This window comes from Myotis lucifugus, unplaced genomic scaffold, assembly GCF_000147115.1.
Source record: "Myotis lucifugus unplaced genomic scaffold, Myoluc2.0 scaffold_2, whole genome shotgun sequence".
Taxonomy (NCBI): domain Eukaryota; kingdom Metazoa; phylum Chordata; class Mammalia; order Chiroptera; family Vespertilionidae; genus Myotis; species Myotis lucifugus.
The window spans coordinates 9320517-9346865 of NW_005871050.1; the positions used below are offsets into that span (position 1 = coordinate 9320517).

Here is a 26349-nt window from a genome sequence, read left to right on the forward strand (position 1 = left end):
ATCCAGCTTCCTAAGCCTTTGTCAAAAAGGATACGGATTTTCTCGGGAAGGCTGGTATCCAGGCAGTCTATGATCTGCTGTAACTCTTCCTGCATTCCAGGGGTTTGGAACAGGTCCTCCTACCAAAGAAGTCACAAGGGATGGAACAAGGCAAGATAATCCTAAGGTTCTGAAAACTACCCAGGGATCAGGAGAGCAGCAGGAAGTAAAGGGAAGGATGGTGTGCATAATCATGATTAGGAATGGAGGTGTGACAACGGTGCCTGCTCTCTTTGTCATCTCTATAATTTGTGTAAAATCTTATTTCAAACCAGAAAATTATCTTCAAAAGTTTTAGCCTGTACCCGATATGGCAGAGGACTAGATGGCTAGATCAGGAAACCAGGTGTTCCCAGTTCTACCATGTTGACAAGTAGAAGACAGAGTCTAAACAGTAGAACCACATTCAAACACTGATACAGGTACCCTCATTTCTGAAAACTCATGTTATGCCACTTTGCTTTTACGAAAGACCTACGTTAGTACTTGTTTTCGCTAACTGAAAGCAATCCAAAAACAATTTTTTGCTTTTCTGAAAAAATGTAAGAAACAAAAATAGCATTCAGTGTTTGTTTTGTAGCAAGCTATTATACAGGCATCCCACACCCAAGCAATGAGAGTGGCCTGGACAATCTCCTTCCCCACAAACCACACCCAGCATCAGCATCTCAGCATTAAGCCACCATAGCTTTGAACTGTCTGTGAGCATCTGTGCTTCATCTCCATTTATTTATGCATTCCTGATTTTACTGTATGTTAGTGTTATTTTAGGTTTTATGTGTTGTTTGGTATGCTTTGGTAGGTCATTTTTTGGGTCTGGGAACATTCAAAAATATTTTCATATAAATTAATGGTAATTACTTCTCTTTACACCATTTTGGCTTATGAAAGGTTTCATAGGAATGCTCCGGATAGTGGGGGAGACCCGTATTACAGAATGCTGGGACAGGAGTAAATAGCATGTCCATCGCAAACCTTGCCGCTCAATTTGGTCCCAAGAGATTTCTCTTTTGGGGGGAAATAGGTTGGGGGTGACTAGCATATTAGATAAGATTTATAAGAAAAATGAAGACCAAATTTAAAAAATGGGCTTGAAGTTTGCTTTAAACTTTAAAATCTGCAATGCCTACACGACAGCAAAAGCAGGCATGATCTCAGGTATGCAGTGGTCCAGGGAAAAGCGTGTGCAACCAGGAGACAGGCGGACTCAGTTCGGGACCCAGCTCTGCCACTACGCTTATGCTCTGGTCTTAGGTAAATCACTTAACCTGCAAGCTTTAGCTTTCACATCTGAAAACAGGGATACTTCCACGTGCCCAGACAATCTGACAGTGCTGCCATGTGGAAGTATCTTGGGACAGTTAAAAGCTCTAGACCAGCGGTTCTCAATCTGTGGGTCGCGACCATCGGAAAACACATATAGCATATCAGATATTTACATTACGATTCATAACACTAGCAAAATTACAGTTATGAAGTAGCAACGAAAATAATTTTATGGTTGGGGGTCACCACAACATGAGGAACTTTATTAAAGGGTTGCTGCCGGAAGCCGGTCCATCCTTGCTGCTTGACACAGTCGCTGCAGAGAAGAAACATCTGCACAGCATATGTTTCAAGGGACCTGAAGTATATGGCATACTGTTCTTAATATGTTTGCTCCCCTTCTTGGCGCTATGTGTTTTAACCAAGGTCACCTCTCTGAGAAAGGTTGTTTCCCCAGGTAGGGATTTTTCCCTGAAGTTAGGGAGGCAATAAAACCCCTTAACCAAGTGCCAGGTGGGTAGTTAATCACTTTAACTGAGAACAATCACGCTTAAGCTACATAATCTTTACTCCCTGGAATGGAGATAAGAAACGCCCTAACCTTTGGAATAGAAATTGATAGGATTAAAATCAACTGGTATAAATACAGATGTAACAAGACAACAGAAGACAGAACCTAGACACAGAACCTAGCAACAGAACCTAGCAAGAGAACCTGGCAGAAGAACCTAGAGACAGAACCTAGAGACACACAGAACCTAGAGACAGAACCTAGCGAGAGAACATGGCAAAAGATCCTGGACAGAACCTGGCTACAGATCTTGGCTGGAGAACCTAGACAGAACATGGCAGGAGAACCTGGATAGAACCTGGATAGAACCTGGCTAAAGAACCTGACTAAAGAACCTGACGACCGAACCTGGCTGGAGAACCTGGCTGGAGAACCTAGCGACAGAACCTGGCTGGAGATCCTGGCTAGGCTGCTGATCAACTGAACGCTGTCTCCATGTCATTCCTTCTTCTCCGACTCCGTCCACACCTTTGGGGACCCCTGGACCTGCTGGGGTTGGATCCCAGCAGATTGCGGCATTAGGAAGGTTGAGAACCATTGCTCTAGACTGATGTGAGGTATGATCATTTCCCACTGAACTCACACACCTTCCAAAGTTGTAGAGCAGGCCCACTCTCACTTACCTGGTGACAGGCATATCTGAATAAGTGATCTACCAGAAGCCAGATCTCCTTGGGGACCTGAAGGGGTCTCTCACTGGTGCCTTCATCCAAGGGAACCATCTGCAGAAGAGATTTCTCCTAAGAGATGAGAATCAAAAGGGTCTCAATAAAAACTTTTGTCTGTAACTTACTCTCCAAATCCTGCTTATATGGGTACAACTTGATCTTCATCTGTTAATATATTTGTAGGGTTTTTTTTTCCCCTCACTGGGAATACCCCTGGTCAGAAGGTACTTGATACTGATTCCCACAGTTAAAGGATCTCCTTTTCTAGATGCTTCACTTAACCATTAAGCATTCCATTTGGGTTTATTAGGTTTATCACTTGGATGCACTGTGTGCTATAAATCCTTTCAAGGGTGACACTGAGAACCAGCACTCCAGCGATTCGGTCATGGTAGAGTCCACACACCACCAGAGACGTGTGGACCATTAAATTACAGTTGTCAACACAGTACTCTGAAAGAGCAGCATCTACTTAGGTTTTTGTTGACTTTTAACTTATTCTTCTTTCAGGTTTTACCACAAATATTAGAGTTTTCACTGTTGATTTAAATGAGGTTCACTGGTCGTCAGGAATTCAATACAATTCTCCACATTAGACCTACGTGCATGAATTATTTCAGGCTTGACAAAAGGTCTAATCTTAAGGCACTAAAAGTCATAAGCCTTAAGATCCAAAAATAGTAAACTGAATACAGCATACCAAGAGCCAGAAATACAATGAAAAGTCTAGGGTCTGAGTCCAGAAGTTATGTTTTATATTAATAGCTCAGTAAAAATTTCTCAGGGCTTTGACACCTTTCACCTATCTTCCTATTATCTGTTAGATTCTCCTGAAAGAATCTAAGAGGAAAAACACAGAAGTGACATAAATTGGATCAATAACTAAATCTGAACTTGAAAATGGTGTGTGAATAAACTCAATTTTCTTATGTTTATATAGTCAAATATAAATTATATCAAAAGATGTCTGAAATGGGTTAAAAGGCATCTGAAGGCAGCCTTCAGAAAAATCCTAGTGGAGAAAACAGTGAACAACTTTTTTGCATCTTTTCCCCATCCTCCTCCTCCAGCTTACGGTCATATATTATATATATTCAACTTTAGGAAATTCTGTAAATTCCATGTACAACTCCCAAGCCATGTAGCTTTAAGGGAAAGAAAGAAACATTTTACTACTTCCAGAGACTGTGTCCACCAGAGCAGAGCTACTAAGGGCTCTTAACATTTTGTTCTTCTATAAGCACTGGTGACCTTTTAAAGCCCCCGTGTCTTTCTGGGGGAGATGAGAAAGAGAAGGGAGCATGACAGCTGCTACCATTTAAAATCTATTTTCTTCACATTTATTTTGCTTCATTTCTTTCTTTTCTCCCCAGGCTTCTATTACTTTATATTCACGTTCCCTAGAGTTGCCAGAACTTCTAACAGCGGCTCATCCTCTAACTTCTTTCTGGTTGTGAGTATTGAATCCAGGCATCCACATGGTACTTAAGCCAAAACACTGTCCATAATGCACTCTGCTCACTTTTTGGACCAAATGCAACACAAGTACAAATTCTGTAGAAGATGCCATCAAACTTATCATATATAAATTATTCAGCACTGATTCATATACTCATAAAAAAAAATCTGACATCCAATAGGCACTTTTTCCTGCACTAAGGCATTAAGGCAACACAGGCACTGTCCAAGATGAAAAGACAGAACATGGTCTGCTATTAACAGGAAAAGGTTGGGAGCAGAACCGTCACAATCCTTAGTGGTTTAAAAAGGTTAATAAAATGTCAGTAGGTTATATACACCATCCACTATCCATTTTCAAATTCATGTATGATAATATGAAATGTCACACTTGAGGTCTCTGAAGTCTAGAAAAAGTTCATGCACAAGAAATAATACTTTTTTAAAAGTCCACAAATTATCCTGAGCTCTTAACTTTCAAAGAGAAACCAGGCACATTTGTCTTCTTTCAACAAGACACATCCAGTGTGTGATGAGCCCACACATTGTAACGCTAGTGCTAATAACTAACGTACAAAAACAGTACATCCCCACCACAAAAAGGTCTTAACTGCACCAAATGTGGAGGTCACATTAGTGACTGTGTGAAAGTGCTTTAAGAATGTTTTTCAAGCCCCTGTTTCTCTACTTGATAGCCCTGTATGGAGCCAGGCACTCTCAAGTTCAAAGAGGCGGAAAGCCGCAAAAGGAGCGCTTCACTAGCCTTCAGGAGAACTGGTTCTAGTCTCCTTTGCCCCACACTCCTGACACCCTTGATGTCAGGAACAGTATGACTCCGGTGAGTTTTTCAATTGTGCTGGGCCTTAGTTGCCTCATCAACAGAATGGAGAAAACACCTGACCCTGTCCAAAGGCAGAGAGTGGGACCAGATGACCCCTTATGAACTCATTCAGCTCTATGATTTTATTCTTATGTTCTATTTCTTGACCAGATCTGGGTATTCTTTCAGTAATTAATCACTATTATCACTAATCCCAAATAACTTTTTTTCCATAGAAAGCTGAAAAATAATTTATTCCAAAAGATGGCAGAAGTAAGAAATTCATCCTGAAAATATACTTTGGTGTAACTCTGTTGGGACAGATCTCCCCTTGAACATGTTCTGCTACCGGCTGCCGCACTGGAGTCTTACTGTCTCATGACAGCTTTTAAGCACGTCACTGCTTCTTCCCATGTCACAAGCAGGCAGGAGCCATCTTCAGATCCACAGGTCCCAAGGAGAGTGCTGTGTTTCCCAGAAGAGCACCTTCTGTCTCAGAGGAGTGCCTAAACATTTGATGGCGTCAGCACAGTTTAGATTAAGGAGGCATATAATTCATCAAAGTGTAAAAAAGCTAACAGGAAAATACTGCACTGGAGAGTAAGATGGTCAACTGTGGTGTGCGTGTTTAAGGCAGCTGATGGCCAGAGCAGGCGAGCAAAGGAAGGTGGCCCAGGTGTGGAGGTGACTGCACATCTAGAGGAATTCTCGATTGATGGCTTGATGGCTGAGCACTGGGCAGGGGGTCTTCTTCCTCAAGGCCAGTGATACTTGAGATACCAGATGGCTTCATTTTTCAACTGTGGTCCAAAGAGAGGGTTGAGTTGGGCCAGAATTGCAATCAGCCAAAAGAGAGAGCAGCAAATTGAACAGGTCACCACATGGTGATTAACTCCCCGGTTGGGACCCTTAGGGATGAACCAGGGCACCAGGAGACCGACGATGCTCCAGAACATGCTCATCACGATCAGAGGTACCGTGAAACCTCTGTACACCATGGTAGCCACCGGAGTTGCTAGCCCCTGCCCCACCACCGCACTTGGGTCCCACCTGGAAGACCCAAGTCACTCTTAGTGCAAGAGCAACCCACTTTTGGTTTTATTATCATTGGAAATGGAGGACAGCTAAGTGGTACCTTCCACCATCTCATGAATTTTCAGATGCATAAACAGCTCTTTAGTTATTTCTCATTTCAAAAATACAAGTCTGGAACCTTGAGTCTATTGCTTTTATGTCCTGGGTCTCAATGACTTGACTGGTAGAGTTAGTATCTTTCCTGTACTTCAGACACACTAAAAGCCAGCTCTGGGGGATTTTCACAGTCAGAGGTCTCTGAAATGGGAAAGCCTAGGGACAAATTCCAAGGACCACAGTTAAATGTTAATCAAGCACAGGGAAAAGCATAGGTTGCATTACCTTTTCTAGGAAGCTGTCTTCTTCCTGAGAGCAGAGCAGGAAAAGAAAGTCATTGACAGACAGAAAATTATTAGAATTAATTTACAGAATTAGAAACAGATCAGTATTATGAGAACTCAACTAGCTTTAAACAGTTTTAAATTCTTCAAATAAATCATGATTGTTGAAAATGAAACAATTCTCATATGCAAAATTCTCTATTATGCATATTAAATTTTTGTGCAGTTTACTGAGACTATCACTCAAGAAACATTCATGTGCAGTCCTAGACTTCTGTGTCCTTTGGCAGCTGCCAGCTGACCTGGTCGAATGGCCCTGATGTTTCCTTTTCCTGTGCTGCTTGGAGGCAGGCCCTGCTGCTGCACTGTGCAGCTTCTTGCTTCACCCTAATGCAGGGGTGGGGAACGTCCGGCCTGCGGGCTGTATAAGCCCCTCAAAATCATTTGGTCTGTCCCTGCCAAGGCACGAGGGGCGAGTTAATTAAATGTTTGACCAAATATAGCAGCCTAATTTTTAAGCTGATAATTTTGTATGGCCTGTGAATAATGTTATAAATATCTAAATGGCCCTTGGCAGAAAAAAGGTTCCCCATCCCTGCCCTAAAGCCACTTTAATGGAAAAATCTGGTTGTGAGCCTGATTCAGAAGGAGGTGGTAAGTTTCTCTCCTCTCAACTGCCATTCCTCTCACTCTGGCTAGCCACACTCCTTTCCATCTCCTCATAGCCACTCCCCTCCTCAAAGGACTTTAGAGTCCCCAAATATGGAGGTCCCTCTGAAATGTAAATTAATTCTATTTCAGATCTTTGCGGGCCAGAACATCCATCTTTATCCCTGTTGTGTTTATCCTATAGGGCATAAGAGGAAAAAAGAAAAGCAGGGGAGAGGGAAGAAGCGCTGAATTAAAAAGCTTTCTAAGCATCTCTGTCTTTTGTGTTATTATTACAATCCAATAACAGCAACAATAACTACACATCCACCACTTAGGGAGCTTCTGCCATATAGTGGGAACTGTGCAAAGTGCTCATACACAATGTCATTTATTCTGCACATGTGTGCAAAGTAAGTATTATCCCCACTTTACAGATGAGGAAACTGAGGCTCTGAGAAGATTAGAACTCAGGTCTGACTCCACAATCATTACCACTATGCTCCCTTAGACAACTCAAAAAGGACAATCTGACTGCTTCCTGGACAGTGAGGCAAGGAAAAGCGGTGAGAACGTATTCCACTCCATAGCAGGCTAAAGACAGTGGGAAACCCTAGGTACAAGGCAGCATAGTTAGCAGAAAGAGTACAGGCATTGGTGTTAGTCCTGAGCACAAATCTCTGTTCTCTTATTAATTTTGTACAGACCTTAAGCAAGTTACTAAACTTTGTAAATCCTTAGTTTCTTCATCTCTAAAACAGGGATAACAAAATTTATCTCATAGGGACGGAGAAGCAGCCTAAACGCAGCGGCGGTAGGACGGTAGGCCAGCAGAAGGCCTGGGTCCCTCAAAGCTCCTTCTACCTTCCCAGCAACTCCCAACAGGAATCCTTCCAAACCCACCACAGACCACTAAGAACTTGAGTATAGCCCTAGCCGGTTTGGCTCAGTGGATAGAGCGTCAGCCTATGGACTGAAGGGTCCTGGGTTCGATTCTGGTCAAGGGCACGTACCTCGGTTGCAGGCTCCAGGGCGAGTGCAGGAGGCAACCAATCGATGTTTCTCTCACATCGATAGATATTTCTCTCTGTCTTTCCCTCTCTCTAAAAATCAATGGAAAAATACCCTGGGTTGAGGATTAAAAAAAAATGATGTTGAAAAATAAACAGATAAATAATAAAATAAATTTTAAAAAAAGAACTTGAGCATAAATCACACATCTAAGGTCTAATAGTAAAAGGAGAAATCTCGTCTCATGTTGCTATCAGAGATGTGCTGGGGCTGAGTGAGCGGTGGAGTATGTTCTCTGGCATTTCGAGTGGTAATGTTGAGTGCATTTCCCCCAAAGGACTATGATATATGGCGAGTAGGTTGTTAGTATTAATAGATATATTATGAATTAAACATTCTTTTGTGGGTTTACCTGGGCTTTTAAATACCACATATAAAACGAAATAAAAATAATCAGAGTAACAGTGCTTCATAAAGTATAAAGTATTTATAGTATTACTAGAGGCCCGATGCACAAAATTTGTGTGGGGCTCAGCCCTCGCAGCCACTGGGGCTACCTCGGCCAACACAGTCCCAGCTTCGTCCAGAAGGTCCTTTGGCCTTCTGGTCTAATTAGCATATTATGCTTTTATTATTATAGATAATTATAATACTTTTTAATGTCAAAGTTAATTCTGAGTGCCAAACATCTAATTTAACATAATTTTGGAGCACAGCCTTTTTAAAAATGTAGACGACTTACAAGCAAAATAGAGACAGACTCACAGAAAACAGGCTGACAGCTATGTGTGTGTGGGGGGGTGCGGGATGGAGGTATGGAGGGATTGAGCAAAAAAACAAAAACAGAGAAAAAAATTCACAGACTTGGACAATAGTGTGATGATTACCAGGGGGAGGGGCGGTGGAAGGAGGTGGAGGAGAGTAAAGGGAGGGGGATAAATGGTGACGGATGGAGACTTGACTTGTGGTGGTGAACACACAATACAGTGTACAGATGAAATTATGCACCTAAACCTATATAATTTTGTTAACCAGTGTCACCTCAGTAAATTCAATAAAAATGAAAACAAGTGTAGATTACTTAGTAATAAATAGAGAATTAGCCTGTCTGACACACTCAATTTTCTCTCCCACGAATACATGCCACATGATATGATGAGTAAAACTAGGCAGAGTTTTTATATACTAACCTGTCAAACCAGGCCCTCAAAGCAGTTTTCTTTGAGCAGCAACCACTAGCAGTACCAGGCACTGTGCTAATGCCTCTGGAGGGTGGGGAGGAGGAGAAATGAGGCCATAGAGAAGAAAGACACAATCCCTCTCTTGGTTTTGCAACTGAGTTGGGGTGAGAAGTCCCAGAATTTATGGCCTTATATTGTTATAATTTACAAATATGAGTTCTCAGTAAATGGTTAAAACCAACAAACAAATAAAACAGCATTCAAAGGAAGGAGAAACAGCTTTCACCTGGGACTGTTGGGGGACATTTCACAACAGAGATGGGACCTAACTAGTCCTTAAAAGATTCACAGAGTTTTAAAGGGTAGCAATGGAGTGAGGACATTATAAGTGTAAGGGGTAGAAGTCAACAATGGTGTAGAGAAGGTAAATAATGAGGTGAGATTAGGGAAAATTTAGTCAGCAGGTTTGTGGAGAGCGTGGGAAGATGTTGACAAAAATAGTGGGAAATAAATCTGAAAAGGTGTGTTGAAGTCAGACTTTGGGGGGACCTTGAGCAACAGGTAAAGCTATTTGGATTGCATTTAGCAGGCACGGGGGAGCCACTGACTACCTTTAAGCAAGGAGATGACAGGTCCCAAAGTTGTATTACAGAAAGACCAAGCTGACAGTGCTGAAGAGGAAGAAATGAAAGGATAAGGATATAGAGGCAAAGGGTATGTCAAAAAGCTATCAAGGTGTGTCAAGAAGGAGAGAGTAAATGCCTTACCTACAAATTGGAAAATTATACATATATACATATACATATACATATACATATACATATACATATACATATACATATATATATATGTATATATACATATATATATATATATATATATTATTGATTTTTTATAGAGAGGAAGGGACTGGGATAGAGAGTTAGAAACATCGATGAAAGAGAAACATCGATCAGCTGCCTCCTGAACACTCCCTACTGGGGATGTGCCCGCAACCAAGGTACATGCCCTTGACGAATCGAACCTGGGACCCTTGAGTCCGCAGGCTGATCGAACCTGGGACCCTTGAGTCCGCAGGCTGATCCACTGAGCCAAACATATATATATATATATAAAAATAAATAAAAAGAGAATGTATACACAAGAGCAATCTCTGAAAGAACAATCAAAAGGCAGTAGATTTACATTGTGAGTTTACTTCCCTGGCTACGGGCATAAAGTGGATATAAATTACAGTTATTTCAACACTAGGCTCAAGTCTGAAAATAGAAGCACCACTTAGCCCCCACTAACAAACAGCATACTCGCAAGGTAGTCCTATGGTTACTGCTAATTACTTAGTTCAACTGACCTGCCCACTCTCTGCAAAAGGCTACACCATTGACCACATTAAAAAAGGGAACCTCGTTCAGGATTTCCTCAGTGGGGCAACATTGGCACACTACAAATGTATAGCAAATCATTCTTTACCCCAGCATTCACTCTGAGAGGAATTTTCCCAGTAGTAAATGCAGCTAAAATAATTTAAAAGAGTCATTTAGAGGCAGATTCAAATTTAGAAATTAAAAGCAGGAAACTGAATGATACTGAAGTTCTAAAAAGGATTGCTTCATGTGAAATTAAAGAGAAGAAACACAAACCATACACCTCACAGGATAAGAAATGGGTGGTTAGATCAGTAATACAAAGGAAACACCTAGGAGAGAAATCACTGAAGATGAATTAACCGCCAAGTTGTTATTCTTGTTATTTTAAATTTTTGATATTATTTTCCTAATAGACATAACCCCAAGCAAGTACAGTTTGTCTACCCATCACTCAACTAGTTTCATCTCTGTATTTACAAGTCAAACCTTAAACCAGATCTGGTGCATTCAAATCTGGTCTCTTCTACATAAGGGACATAGTGAATTAAGGTTAAAGGTACAAGTGAAAAATTACAAGATTTCTATTGTTAACACAAATTACAAACTTGTAGTCTAGTCTACAAGCAACACTGGAATGTTCCTCCTAATGTGTCCATTTGCAAGCTCACACCACTTATCAAAGCCTCCTGCTGGCTCTAGATGCTCTCTGGCTCTCCTATAAACTCATCTGTTGACTTTGAGACTCTCTATCCCCTGCCCCCACCCTACCTAACCAGCTCCACACTCTTATCTTTAATATCCACTCTTCCCAATGAAATCTTACAACTTTTCACTTTCATCTTTTAACCTTAATGCACTATGTCCTTATGCCTGGAAGAGACTGCTTACCTAATATATTAGTACACTTGGACTTGACTCAAAACTCTTCCATGACACACCCCAAAACACTTTTCTAGTCCACTTTATTCTTAGGTGCTGAACTAACTTCTAGTTATGTTAATGCTACATGCACGAAATATTCATTAAAGCCAAAATAGGCTGATTTTGAGATTGATTTTTACAAAGATTAGCTGGTTAATCAATAAGCTTTTATAGCATATAAGGGCTTGAATAAACAGCACAGGAAAGGGATCTATTATTAACACAAATTACAAGCTCCATAACTCTCATTCTAAATGACATTCCAAAATATTGACTTCCCAAACACACTGGACATTAGCCAGTAAAGGTGGTTAATGTTTACATTGTCTCTAACCGAACTCCCTATTAACCTTGATTTAGAATTTAGCCATATTCTACATACAAGAAAACTTTCATTACCACAAAATTACAGAACCCACATAAACTCCATAGTATTTTGTATCCAATGTGTAATAAGTAAATACTGATGATTATATGCTAATCTTAATAAACCATAAAAGTCTTATCTTAATTCTGAAAAAGTATAAAAATAATTACAAACAGGTTCTCCTTGCCACTTGGGCTAATCCCAACTATTCGAGAGGGGCAAAGTCACTATCATTGAGATGGGAATGAAGAATGAAAGTACTCATGCCAAGAGGGTTTGGCACAAGAATCTTTCTGAAATGGTACATGGAGAGTCAACACAGGCACTGAACTCATGTCTGGTTTCACTCAAAATTTAGAGTAAATAATACAAAGATGACAACAGGTACCATTATTAATAGTATCATCTCATGGGATATGAAATATCATCTTGGGACTTGGAACAAAGCATTTCAGAAGGGCAAAATCAAGAGTGGGAAAGGTATTACGATTGGGGTACAGATAATGTTAGATTTCTTGTTTACTGCCCACACTAATATGGATAATTTTCCCATCAATGAAATATAGGAATTTAATAATGCAAAAATGCAACAGGATGTGAAAAGAATCAAAACCCTAAGTTCTACAAAATAAAAGATTTAAAAGAATAAATGACGACCACACACATACAATTTAATAAGAACTCAGCAATTTTGTAATGAAAAATTGATCAGGGTTCTACTTTTTTAAACCTTGAATTATTTGTGCACAAAAAGGAAAGGATTTCCTACAGAGCCATTAACTCCACTACAGATTTTGGCTACTTCCTATTCATGGTCAAACATGGTTAAATTACCTGATATTTTAAATAAAAATTTTAAATTGTATGCTTGCTGAGCTCCTTCCAGTCACTTTAATATGGGACAATTACTGTGGGTATTGTAATGCTTTTGCCAACTCTGACGAAAAGTAAAGCTAGATTCCAGTTTACAGGAAATAGGTGGGAAGAGGGAGTTTAAAGGGATAAGTTTAGCCCAGCTGGTGTGGTTCAGTGATTGAGCATCAACCCATGAACTAAGAGGTCACTGGTTTGATTCCCAGTCAAGGAACATGCTCAGGTTGCAGGCTTAATCCCCAGTGTGGGGCATGCAGGAGACAGCCGATCAATAATTCTCTCTCATCATTGATGTTTCTATCTCCTCCTCTCCCTTCCTCTCTCTGAAATCAATAAAAACATATTTTTTTTTTAAAAAAAGGATAAGTTTAAAAAATTATCAAGAGGAAATAATCAAATTTTGGAAATGGTGGACAGCTGTTCTGGACTCTTAAAAATTAAAAATTCAATTCCATTAAAGAAAAAAGGGAGAACTGATCTGCTCTAAAAGAGACTGAAGATCTCACCAAATGTACTGTATGAATCCAGATTGGATTTTGGCTTTAAGAAAGCTACAAAAAAAAACCTCTTGGAACAACTGGAGAAATCTAGATATGGACTGCCTAGTTTCCTTAGGCATAATAATGGTACTACTGTGCTTATAGACAAGTTGTCCTATTCCTTAAGAGACACAGGCTGAAATATTCACTGGTGAAAGTGACATATCACCACTCAATTTCAAATGGAAAAGCCAAACCCACCGCCCCCCCCCCAAAAAAAAAACCCTCTCTATACTGAGGTGGGCAAAAGTAAGTTTACAGTTGTGAGTACACAACATAGAGTTTATTCTTGTATTAGTATTTAACAATTATTGTATGATTTATTTGTATTACATCTGTAAATCTACTTTTGCCCACCCCACTCCTGTATGTATGTAAAGCATGTGAGTGTTCATTTTTTTTTTTAATCCTCAGCTGAGGATATGTTTTTATTGATTTCAGAGACAGAGGAAGGAGGCAGAGAGAAAGAAACATTGATGTGAAAGAGAAATGTCTATTGGTTGCCTCACATACATGCCCTGACCAGGGATCGAACCCACAACTTAAGTATGTGCCCTGATGGGGAGTCAAACCCACAACCTTTGGTGTAGGGGATGAAGCTCCAACTTTCTGAGCCACCTGGCCGGGGATGTACTGATCTTTCAATTTTTACATTTGCCATTTTCAAAATAAAAAGTTGAAACAAAGAAAGCTGGAAATAGTGTTTGGAATGGAGATAAGAGGGTATGAGAAAAAGAAAAACAACTTCATTTAGAATATATTCTAAAAGGTTAAATGTTAAATTTGAAAGACAGAACTATGTTGGTAGAAGAAAAAACAAGTCTGAAAAATAACAGAATGTCAGGATATGAATTTCTGAAAAAAATGGTTTTCTCTTGCATGGGGGTAATACCCTCAGTCATTAGGGCTCTAGGGAAACACGTACAATTCCAAGAAAGAATGCTGGGACTGGACTCAAGGGCTTTAATCTGCCATCTGAGTCATAGCTAAAACAATCCTATGGCAACAGAACAGATCACAGGCAGACAAGCCAGCAGCCTGCCTGCTGGCCCACCCCTCTAGCTAGATGATACAATCATGTTCTGGCCAGGCAAAAAGATCAAGTGAATTCTAATGGTAGTGATAATGCAGGGCTGTCACGTCACCTACTTTTCTTTGGCAAAAGATCAAGGATATACTTTTATAGCCTAAAGAGGTCTGCACACAAATCTAACAATACATTCATTTAGAAGAAAACTTAATAGGATGAACTTGCTACTAAATCAATGTATGTTCCTAAAGATAATATAAGCATTTCCTTCATAAGGACACTAATATTACAACTTAGTGACAGGGAAGGGGAAAGTCTCCTCCTTTCTTTTCTTAAGAGAGTCACATTAAACATGTATCAAACTTCTGTGAACATTATAATCTTCTGGAATGCTGATATGTGCAGATTCCTGGGCCTCACACCCTGAGAATCTGGTTCTGTTGCCAGAGGTGGGGGGAGGTACCTGCACTTGCGTAACGACCCCAGGGCTTCTGAGGCAGGCATTCTGAGGTTCACATACAGGCCTAGGCTGCAATAAGCAGCCAAGTTTGACTTAGATTAGATAAGATATAGTGACGAGCAGTGGACTGGGAGTCAGAAAATCTGGGTGATAGATTTGTCTTAACTTATTCCACTTGGAAAAGTTACTGTCTCTGTGCCTCAGTTTTCTCATATGTTTAATGAGCATAATACTGCTTCTCCCACCTACTGTACCTCATATACATGCCAATTTATACAAAAGTGACTTGGAAGTATGAAGAGGGTAACAAACAAGCATTATATCTTTGAGAAGGGAACCTTTAATCTAATTCAGTGCTTTTAATATTACCTATTATATTCCTGACAAGAGCCAATTACAGATTATCCTTTCCTCTTTCCTTTAGGCTTAATCTAATGAAAGTAGTGCTAGAGTGACAGTCTCACTCTTATTTATCACATGACAGCCCCCCACAGTCCCACCCACCCCCCCCCCCGACAAAAGAGAAAGCAAAGAGACAATGAGGACATCACTTAAGTATTGTGAAAAGTATATCTAAAGGAGATTCATGTCTTAGGATGTTTCTTACCAAGTCTATGAGTTTGGTAACAGGAACTTCTCGAATTGGTCTTTTCATTCGGCACAAAGCCTCTAAGGATGTACCAAAACAACTGGGGAGGTAATTTCCACTGATGGTCAAAAAGTAATCTTTGCCTCCATTCAGGTGAAGGACAAGAATATCTTCAATTTTATCTTCCCCTGAGTTCAGGATGGTCACAGAGTCTTTGCTCACATACACATCAAGGGAAATGTCTACTGTCTCATCTGAAATGTAAGAGATGACACATGGTAAAAGAAACTTCCAATGGGAAAACAAAATGGGGATGAGAACTAACAGAAGGAATATCCTCTAAAAAATCATCAAGTGACAAAGCAGAGAGTGGACACAAAAAAGAGGTATCCCAATACATTGACGGTGAAGGTAAGAGACATGTGGTTAGAGAATAAGAAGTTAAACAAAGGGAGGGGATATGGGAGTCATGAGGAGATGGTACATCACAAGCAGAGACAATGGTAAAGGAAAAACTCACTTGGCTCCAAGTAGCCCTGATTAGGTTCAGCCCGAAGCCATGGCTTGCAGTATTGGCTGTCATTAAGCTTTCGGATGAAAGAAAAATGACAGGGAACCTGTCCATTGTTGGTGATACGGAACTTCTCCTTTTGTAGTTGCCGAAACTTCACATTGGTAAACACAAACTGAGGAAGGACAGACACAAACATGCATCACTAGTAGGGGAAGTAAGTCAGTTGGATTATTCCATAGAAAATATGAATAAAGAATGAGGTAATTATTAACCAGGTGTGCAACTGTCGTATACACTAACCAACTGAGCCAGATGTACATTATCCCCTCTCATATGCTCACACCAGCAGAGGAGTTAGGCCAGTGGTTCTCAACCTTCTGGCCCTTTAAATACAGTTCCTCATGTTGTGACCCAACCATAAAATTATTTTCATTGCTACTTCATAACTGTAATGTTGCTACTGTTATGAATCATAATGTAAATATCTGATATACAGGATGGTCTTAGGCGACCCCTGTGAAAGGGTCGTTCGACCGCCAAAGGGGTTGCGACCCACAGGTTGAGAACCGCTGAGTTAGGCAGTTCTTGCTACTTCTCTAGGCTACTCTGATTGTTCCTGGGATCCTAACAGGATAACCTAACCTTGGGTCAGGGTTCCTGAGATATGATTTAGTCAGCAACTCTAAAATATTAAATAAGAGTAGCTAAAACCTGAGGGCTTATTTTGTACCAGGCACTGTTTTAAGAGCTTCACATTTATTAACTTGTGTAATCCTCACAACTACCCCTTTATCCAGAAAAGGAAACTGTAGTTCTAAAAAGGTAAGATACCAGCCATGGTCATAAATCTACTAAATGGCAGTGCTGGGATTGGAATGTAGGCAGTCTGACAGCAGATACTGTCTTCAACATTTTTGCTCTGTTGCCTTCTCTAAGTCACATGGTTTTCCCTGTGCTAACCACCATGGGCAGCAGAAGAAGCTGCCATGTATTTTTGCTCACCTCCCTCCTGCTGATTTCTAAGGAAGGGAGGAAATCATTTTCCATTCTGTCCATAATGCGTACACTATCTTCAAACACTTTCCGATACCTCCGTTCATCAACAACCTTCACCTGAAAGAAAACAAACCTCTTTTCAGTCTTACATGCTCCTAGTTCATCTTTTGAGACTACCTAACAATTACAACAGGTCATTACAGCAATCATTTAAGATAAACCGTGGTTCAAACAACATCCTCAACACTCTCTAGTATCCCACTCCATACAAAACTTTTGCCTGAGACCCTTATTTTAGTCTTATGAGCTCTCAACTATCTCTAAGAATCTAACAATTTTTAAAAGATCACTAAAGCAGCCCTGACCAGTGTGGCTCAGTTGGTCTGAGCGTCGTCCCATGCACTGAAAGGTCACTGGTTGGATTCCCGATCAGGGCACATACCTAGGTTGTGGGTGTGATCCCAGTCCGGGGTGCATGCAGGAGGCAACCAATCAATGTTTCTCTCTCTCTCCCTTCTACTCTCTTTAAAGTCAATGAAAACATTTTGTAAAGTCACTAAAGCAAACATAAATGAAACTAAACATTACAGAATCATACACTTTAAGATGAAAGTAACGTTAATCGATTAACTTCCTGGAAAAGTGAAACCTCTGTGTTAAGAAGCTTGGCAATAATAATAACATATTTAAAAAGAATAGTTTCTTTTTCCATGGTTATTTGGTGGTGGAGAAAATGTGATGATTTTGTAAGCGATTTCCTGAACTGTACAAAATGACAGTTTCAAAACATACCTATTATTGTTTCTAACTGATCATAAAGTGGTGAAATAGCAGAAAACATGATTAAAGCGTTTAACTCTATTAGCTGCAATGCACAATGCCAAGAATCATGATATCAACACTCAGATTGTTCATAATGATAAAGGTATGCTAGTAAATGGAGCCTATGGGCATTTTAGAAAACAGCTGACCCAAAATGTCCTAGATTAGACTAAAAGCACGATAACAGACAAACGAGTCATCCTGACCAAAAGATCAAAAATCCTGTCTGACACAGCACTTTCAGCTTCCTGACATAGCTGTTTTTTTTCACTATTAAGACTTCATACAAATCAGTGCCAAAAATGAACATAATTAACACAGTATTTTAACTTATTGAGATCCAAGTTTCTTTTTAGAATACAAACTTGACAAATTCAGTATGAAGGCAGTTAGAGGTTGTAAAGCAAATGTGGAAAATAAAAACATCAAAGCTGAGCAAACATCTGTGGATAAACAGAAAAGCATACGTAAAAGTCTAGAACTGTATTGTCCAATATAATAGTCGCATAGGGACCTTTAAGCTATTTCAAAGTGGAGAATTAAAAATTCAGTTCCCAAAGTCACACTAGCCATACTTCAAGTGATCAACAGCTGCCTGCAGCTGGTAGCTACCGTACTGGACAGGATAGATCTAGAACAGTGATGGTGAACCTATGACACGTGTGTCAGAGGTGACACGCAAACTCATTTTTTGGTTGATTTTTCTTTGTTAAATGGCATTTAAATATATAAAATAAATATCAAAAATATAAATCTTTGTTTTACTATGGTTGCAAAGATCAAAAAATTTCTATATGTGACATGGCACCAGAGTTAAGTTAGGGTTTTTCAAAATGCTGACACGCTGAGCTCAAAAGGTTCGCCATCACTGATCTAGAACATTTCCATCATCACAGAAAAACCTATTGAACAGTGCTGGTCTAGAAAGATATAAATTCATAAGGGTAGTTGGCTTAGCTGGGGAGTGGGGGTTTGGTCAAAGGGGGGAAAAGGGATAGAAAGGAATTGAAGATCTTCGGCCTTATCTGTAAATTTTGCTTAAATATTTTTAATTTTAAAGAGAAAGAACTTTTGAATCCCTGTGTAATTTAAAAAGTAGTAAAAACTAGAAAGATAGACCTTAATTAAAGATACACAAAAATATACAGGAAGCATGAAAATTTTTAAATATCCTGCTGGGAGCTATGGAGTAAAATGTATGGAGTATTACAAATAGTCCAAGGTTCTAAAAAGAAATACAAACAAAAAAGCCAAGCATAACTGATTAGATCATAAAGATAGTGTTTCAGGAAAGACATCCTTTAAAAAATGGATTAAGAGAACTCAAATAATAAAACAGGGTAGCCCAAAAGTACAAACTAGAAATTAGGTGGGCTAAAAGTAGTATCTGAAGGCATATCTAGTCAGTAAGTTCTTTAGACCTATAGAAACATTGTGGGGTAGTGGAAAGAACATCTATACTAGTAGGCTTGGGAGTTAAACAGAGTTAATAGATTTGAATTTCAGCAATCCTTCTAGCTGAATGCTCTTAAAGAAGTTATTTAAATGCATTGGTTCTCCATTTGCTCATCTGTTAAATGAGAAATATTTAACTCAAAGTATTATTGGAAAGCGTAAATGAGATGTGTGTAAATTGCCTTACACAGTCCCTGGCACACACTAGCTACTATTTGAGGAACATTTATTATTATTTTAAAATTTCAAAATGCACAAAAGTGAAGTCATGATTGCCTCAATAAAATTTAGAATCTGTTTTAAGATCAAAAAACTAATTTTGTACATAAAAGAAATGCCTCAAATTCATTCCCCTTTAATACAGGAGTAGGATAAGACATGTTAGTGATAACCTATCTCAGAAACCCCCCAAATCAACATATACTCAGAGGAAAGTAATTATCCTCCCATGCTGTTTGGCATGTCTTACCTCATTAATCCTCATAAGTAGGTACTATTTTAACCCCATTTTGTAGAGGATAAAACTGAGGCATAGAGCTGTTACACAAATTTTCCATGGTTACACAGAAAGTGGTTGGGCTGGGAATTGAATCTAAGCAGTTCTAGCTATAAAATCCATTCTATCATGCACTGCACTATACAGATTCTTACAGATTACATGACTGCAGGTCTGGAAAATCTACAAGAAATCATATAAATGTACTAGCTGTAATAAATCAACACGATCCCAAGATATAACCTGCATACTAATAACACACAGCTAGAATATACAATATGAAAACAAAAGCTTTACTCACAACAGAGACAAAAAGTTAAATAATTGGCTATTAACCTAGCCCAGCGTACAATGGAGTTAAAGAGAAATGTGAAACCTGTGTTCCTGGATGGGAAGACTTCATTGTAGAATATGCTTCTTAAAGTCCAGTATATTTATACAAATTTGGTTGTCTTCTGACCAGTCTGTGCTTTTGCTCCTGCTATCAGCACCCCATCCACCTGGAACCTCTCTCTTGATGCTTCAACGTCTTACTATTTCTGAAGAAAAGCCACTCATCCTTTAAAACCTAGCCTCTCTTTTTTATGTATAAGGACTTTAGGAGGCTAAGGTTACTCCCTCGCCATTATGCAGCATGAGAAACATTTGTGTCACTAAAAGGCCTGCAGTGTAAGAGCCATAGAGACAGCATTTAGGAGGGTCAAGGGTACTAACTTCTCAATGCTGCAAATGACTGTTCGGTTATGGAAACATTTATGGCTCACTGAATACTGATCTGTTCTGAGTCTAAAAAATGCTCTAAGAATACAGATACTTAACACACAAACAAATGAATAAACAAACAAGCCTTTACCCCAATAAGGAAGAGGGCGCTAACAGGCTTGTGGTCACTGGTTTTTAGTTCCATGTGACTCCGGTAATGAAGCTGATTAACATTTGTTCCTCTCCAAAGAATTCGGTCACACCAGGCTGGAACCCGACATTTCCCACTGCAAATAAAGAAAGGAATTATAATGAGAACATACCACACAAGAATGTAATACCTACCACACTGGTTCAAACCTGGGTTAGGCGCTCTTGTTATATACTTCTCCTTCATTAACAACCCCTACTATTATCGTCTCTACCATATTGCAAGCTCTGGTGAAGGGACTGTGTCCGCTTGTTGCCACTGAATTCCCAGTCCCTAGTACAGTATCTGTTGCAAAATAGGTGTTCAATAAACACTTATCTAATGAATGAATAAACAGTGCTCCTAAAGATGATTAACACTGTCCTGGGGGAAAGTATAATAGTACCTTCTTAAAATATCCTCAGGTCAGGATTATATACAGAAAATGTCCTCTTCCTTGGCTCTATAAACTATAATGATACTTCACAATAAATAGACAACTAATAAAAATCTAAAAATCCAATACTATATTCCTAGACTGGGCTTACTCCCTGGAGATGAGTAATTAGATTTCTCCTTTAAACCTGGATTTTTATGAACAAGTCTAGCTTCTAATAGAAATGAACTAACATCTAAGCATGCCAGTCTGAATACTTAAGAGCCCATAGAATACCAAAGATGGGGAAAAATTCCATTCATCATTCTATTAAAATAAGCAACACCTTGTACACCTGATCCAGAAGGTGACACAAATAAGTTCTTATCAGTAGCTCTTCAGTTGAATTTCAAGTCAGGTGAGTGGAAGAAATAAGGCCAAGAGTACAGATCTTCTGCCAGTGTCACCTTTCACTTTCTGGCCAGCTTCTGTGGAGCACAGACTCCTCCCTCCCCACCCTAGTGCTCCCTGAGTCTAAAGAAGCTGAATATGTCCAGGGGCTCAGCCAGCTAGGAAACAAAGAAATAGATAATAGGTAGAAGACCAATAGTTACCAGAAATGTACTGACAATGGCACTTTACTAGGGGTAATTAGGAAACAAAGAGCCCCCAGACAGCGGGTCTCAGCTTTCTCTGGCAGCTGCAGATGTTGGGCCCAGACATCAGTATTTTTTAAAGTCCCCCGAGAGATTCTAAAGTGTACTCAGGATTGAGAACCACTGTGCTGGAAGAACTTCCATGGCTCTTTGTTTTCATTTTCTGGTGTCTTGAGTCAAATAGTTAAGAAACCGTTTGGAAAAGGGCAAAAGGTAAGAAAAAGGGTGAGATCAGGAAGGTCAAAATCTAAGCAAGTCTGCCAGGGTGAAAAAAATAAGGTACTGCAGATAGCCCATAAGACTGCAACAGCCCTGATATAGAAGTTATACTTTTTAGAAATATGCTCATCTTTGAGTTCACGTGAATTAAAAACTCTTCTATAATAGCACTGAACCAATAGGTGTTTTATATCAGCTTCTGTGGCATGACCTAAAAATTTCCTACCCCTTCACCACCATGGAGGGGCAGAAATAAGATCAGGCCTTAACCTATTCCTTGAGGAGGCTTTTGCTACTTTACCTGGAATCCCATCGGTCTGTTTTGGAGTCATACTTATAAGTGGGGATAAACCTGATTTCCCCTTCAGTGAATTCAGGAAAAGCCTTTTTCTGTGTGCGCTGAATATTTAGCTACAAATAGAAAGAAGCATCACATAAGCAGGGTCACACCGTCCTATGTAATAAAAGCCTAATATGCAAATTGTCCCCTCGATCAGGAGTTCGACTGCTCCCTATGATGTGCAGTGACCACCCGGGGGGAGGAGGGGGTACGAAACATGGCAGGCATCGGCAGTTACGCGCTGTGACCTCTTGCTGGCTACCTGGGGGCGGGGGTGACAGGGACGGAGGTGTGGTGAGAATTCGGGGTGTCCGCTGAGCTCACTCTCACTTCCCCTGCTACCCTCCCCTGGGATGCCAGGGCTTGTGTGCCAGGGAAGCCCCACACTTAGGTGCCACGGCGTCTTCCAAATGAGCTGAGCTGCAGCTGCCAGGACCGCAGGGGCCAGTCAGGCTCCCTGTGGGTTTGTGCAGGAGCCGGTCTGCGAGGCCGGCCAGGAGAGAGAGCGCTGCCCGCCGTGCTTCTGTGCTGCGCTGCTAAACGGCCCAGAGGCCCACACTGCGCCCCAGCCCACGGCATCCAGCCATGCTCACCGCATCTCTGTGGGGACTCGGGCGCCATGACTCAGGTGGAGGGGTCACGCGGGGCTCTGAGGGCCCAGGTGCTGCCCAGGGCCCAGAGGTCAGCTGGGACCTGCCCTTCCATGCCAGACACTCATGCTTCAATCGCTAGCCAGGCCTAGGGACCGCACCTGTGCACGACTTTTGTGCACCGGGCCTCTAGTCTTAATAAGTGATAATCTGGTAGATTGGCCATTTCTAAGTAGTTAGTTCCACAGCCTTTGCAACTGTCAAAGTATATAAATAAAATTTCTGTACCTTATGAATTGAATCATGTAATTCCCATAGCACCCAAACTCATCAACAGATAGGATGCTCATTATGAGCACACTGCTGATTATTTATTGGTAATAATGGTTAGGTAAAATGGAAAAATTAAATCTGAATATTCCTAAATTCCCTGAAGTTGGACAAGAACCATCTAGCACAATTTTACTTTTAAAAAAAGCACACATGCCCAGCTGGTATGGCTCAGTGGTTGAACATCGACCTATGAACCAGGAAGCCACGGTTCGATTCCTGGTCAGGGCACATGCCCAGGTTTCAGGCTTGATCCCCAGTGTGGGGTGTGCAGGAGGCAGCCGATCAATTATTCTCTCCCATCATTGTTGTTGCTATATCTCTCTCTCCCTCTCCCTCTCTCTCTCTAAAAAAAAAAAAAAAGCACACAGCTCTAGCCAGTTGCTCAGTGGTTAGAGCGTCAGCCCACAAACTGAAGAGTCACCAGGTTCTATTCTGGTCAAGGGCACATACCTTGGTTACAGGCTCGATCCTGGCCCTAATTGGGGCACATGAGGGAGGCAATCTATATGCCTCTCTCACAATGATGTTTTTCTCTCTGTCTCTTCCCCTTCCTCCCACTCTCTCTAAAAATCAATGAAAAAAATATCGTCAGGTGAGGATTTCAAAAAATACCACACAAATGTTGGATAATTCCAAAAGTCAAATTCAGTGAAGAGCTACAGATTGTTTTGAAAGTTATCCTCACTCAAATATTTTACCAGAAGTACATAAGACGAAGAATTTAATCCAACTATAACCCCTTTGGAGGCAGAAAAAAAGCCATGCAAAGAAATTAGCCAACCAACCTCAATGTGAAGGAAGACAGCCAAGAAAGGCTCACTATAAAAACCATTCTACTGCAAAACACCTGAAATTTTAGTATGTCAGATCAAAAGGCTCATGGAAGGATTTAAAGACATTCAAATAAGCATTCACTTTTAGCATCCAGTACTCATAAGCTGAAACAAAAATTCAAGTCCTGTGCTAGGGTCCGAGGCAAATTTACAAAAAACTAGGTTCCAGAATATCAAGTTTTATATAAATGTTACCAAAACAATACTTTCCCCACAGATTTTACCATCTATAACTCAGCTAGCCCCAACCCCTCAATCAGTTCACATTAAACCACAGTCTGTGTTATTTGTCCCAAACTTCTCTTCTGTGCTTCCCGATTCCCTTACAGGACTTCCCTTTTACCTCTAAACTATTGCTGAGCCTGCCAAACAATCAGAGCAGCTTTCCCTATTCCATCTGCCAAACCACATCAACATGGCTGAAGGCCCACTTCCTCCAGGAAGTGTTCTCAAATTCATCCCACCCATCCTCCAACTCATTGACACAAATCTTTTCTTGATAAAAAGTTAATGAATAACCTTATATTTACTCTTTATCACTATCTCACCTCCTGCCATCTAAGTGCTTCATAAAAGCACCACAAACCTTGTGTGCATTCACTGCATCACTAATCACACTGTTTCCTAAGACAATGAGACCCTTCCATCTATTCCTAGAGTAAGACACACCTCCCACACGTCTGTCTCATAATAATTTTATCTGCTATCTAAGAAAGTACCTATAAAATGAAAATTTACTTACCTGGTCAAATTTCAGGAGTCTCGGAAGATCATTCCTGCTAATAAGACTCTTCACTTCGTTGGCATCAGGCATGCAAAGTCTATAGTTCAAATCTCCCAACCAGATGACCACACTGAGGATCAAGAAATATATGAACATGCTAAGTGAAATTAGTCAGTCAGAAAAAACTAAGAACTATATGATTTCACTCATATGTGGGATATAAAATTCATGAACACAGTGTGGTGACTGCCAGAGGGAAGGGGGGGGAGGGTCCTAATAGAAGGTGACAGAAGATTTGACTTTGGGTGGTAGGCACATGGTGCAATATACAGATCGTGTAACACCGAAACTCACACCTGAAACCTATATGTTCATGCTGACCAATGTCACCCCAATCAGTTTAATAAACATTTAAAAAAGAGAAATACATACACAGAAGTAGCCATAATTAGCATAAAAATCAATCAGAGAAGAAAAATGGGCAGATTGTTGATAAGGATTTGTTTGTCACTATCTGACAAGGGCCTGAAGCTGAAATTGTCCTTTAGGGGCAAGCACTATCAATACCTGAGAGGGATTAGGGATTATAAAATAGGCAGGAGGGTAGGCACTCCAAACATGAAGAACAATGGCGAGGAAATAACACAGTATATGTATGGGATTCAGAAGCCAAGGAGTTAACTGCCTGAGAGAAGCATGTAGTTTATTTGCTGGACCAGCTTCAAAATTTTGCCTGGCTGCTTGCCAGGTCTCTAAGGGAAGAGAATCTGAATGTTTTCTGTCTCTATAAGCCCTGGATTCTGTAGGCTCTCCACTAAGGTCTGCGTGGTCTGAATGACACCTCTTCCACTGGGAAAAGTGGGTCCAGGGCTCTGCTGCAGCCAATCTTTCTGCCCCTGCCCCAGATCTGTGCTCCAAATCCCAAGCAGAAAGGAGACTGAAATATGTTGGGATCTATAGGCTCCCAATCACACCAACAGACCCCTACATGTGCTGAGAACCCCACAGGTGAGACCTTGAAATTACCATACCAAATGGATTCTCCTGTGAGCTACTCAAGCACTGAATGAGTCTCTTTGCCAATCTTAAGTGCAACACGAAATTTCTGGAATCCTGAGGAAATAAATTTATGGAACTTCAGGGCAACTTTATGACCATTAATGCCAAGGCCTTGATTTTACCACTGTGAAACAGAATTCCACCTGATCCTAATTATTGAGACAATATGAAAACAGGCCAACATCACTATCCTTCTGCCCCTGCCCCAGATCTGTGCTCTTTCCTCAGTTACCCAACTCTCTATTGATTTTACTACCCCAAGATTATCTTTTGTTTTCCTACAATTCCCATCTCAAACCACTTATTCTAAACCACATCATCCTCTCAGAATTTCAATTACCAGTATTAATTTCTTTAGAACTGATCATTTTCTACCACCCAACCCATTCCTCAATTGATTTCTGCTTCTATCCTTATTAAGTCCCATTCTTCACTAAACTGTCTTTCATACTGATCCATTGGGGTCTTTAAATCTCCACCATCCCTATTCTTAATGATTCACAGGTATTAAAAGAACAATGTAGATCTATATATACTGGCTTAAAAAGAGATCCACAATAAATAGGACAATATAGTCCCATATAATAAGTATGTGCTTGTATGTGCATAGAAAAAAGTCTAGAACAGCACTATTCAAAAGAAATACAATGCACATCACAAATGTAATTGTAAATTTGTAATCGTTTCATTTAAAAAGTAAAAGAAACAAGTGAAAATAACTTTAACAATAAATTTCATTTAACTCAATATATCCATTATTATCATTTCATCATGTAATCAATACTAAAAATTTTAGATATTTTACATGTTTTCCCAAGTCT

General features: G+C 40.1%; 1 protein-coding gene and 1 pseudogene across 1 annotated transcript in view; both read right to left on the reverse strand.

Moving 5' to 3' along the window:
• OCRL (OCRL, inositol polyphosphate-5-phosphatase) overlaps positions 1-26349 on the reverse strand; it is a 52314-nt gene that overhangs the window by 2348 nt on the left and 23617 nt on the right. The window contains 9 exon segments of the mRNA XM_023758093.1: positions 35-119; positions 2500-2616; positions 6239-6262; positions 15242-15477; positions 15744-15909; positions 16740-16850; positions 20360-20495; positions 21951-22060; positions 24488-24599. Of these exon segments, the coding sequence (XP_023613861.1) occupies positions 35-119; positions 2500-2616; positions 6239-6262; positions 15242-15477; positions 15744-15909; positions 16740-16850; positions 20360-20495; positions 21951-22060; positions 24488-24599 (1097 nt within the window).
• On the reverse strand, positions 5127-5820 carry LOC102431095 (annotated as a pseudogene).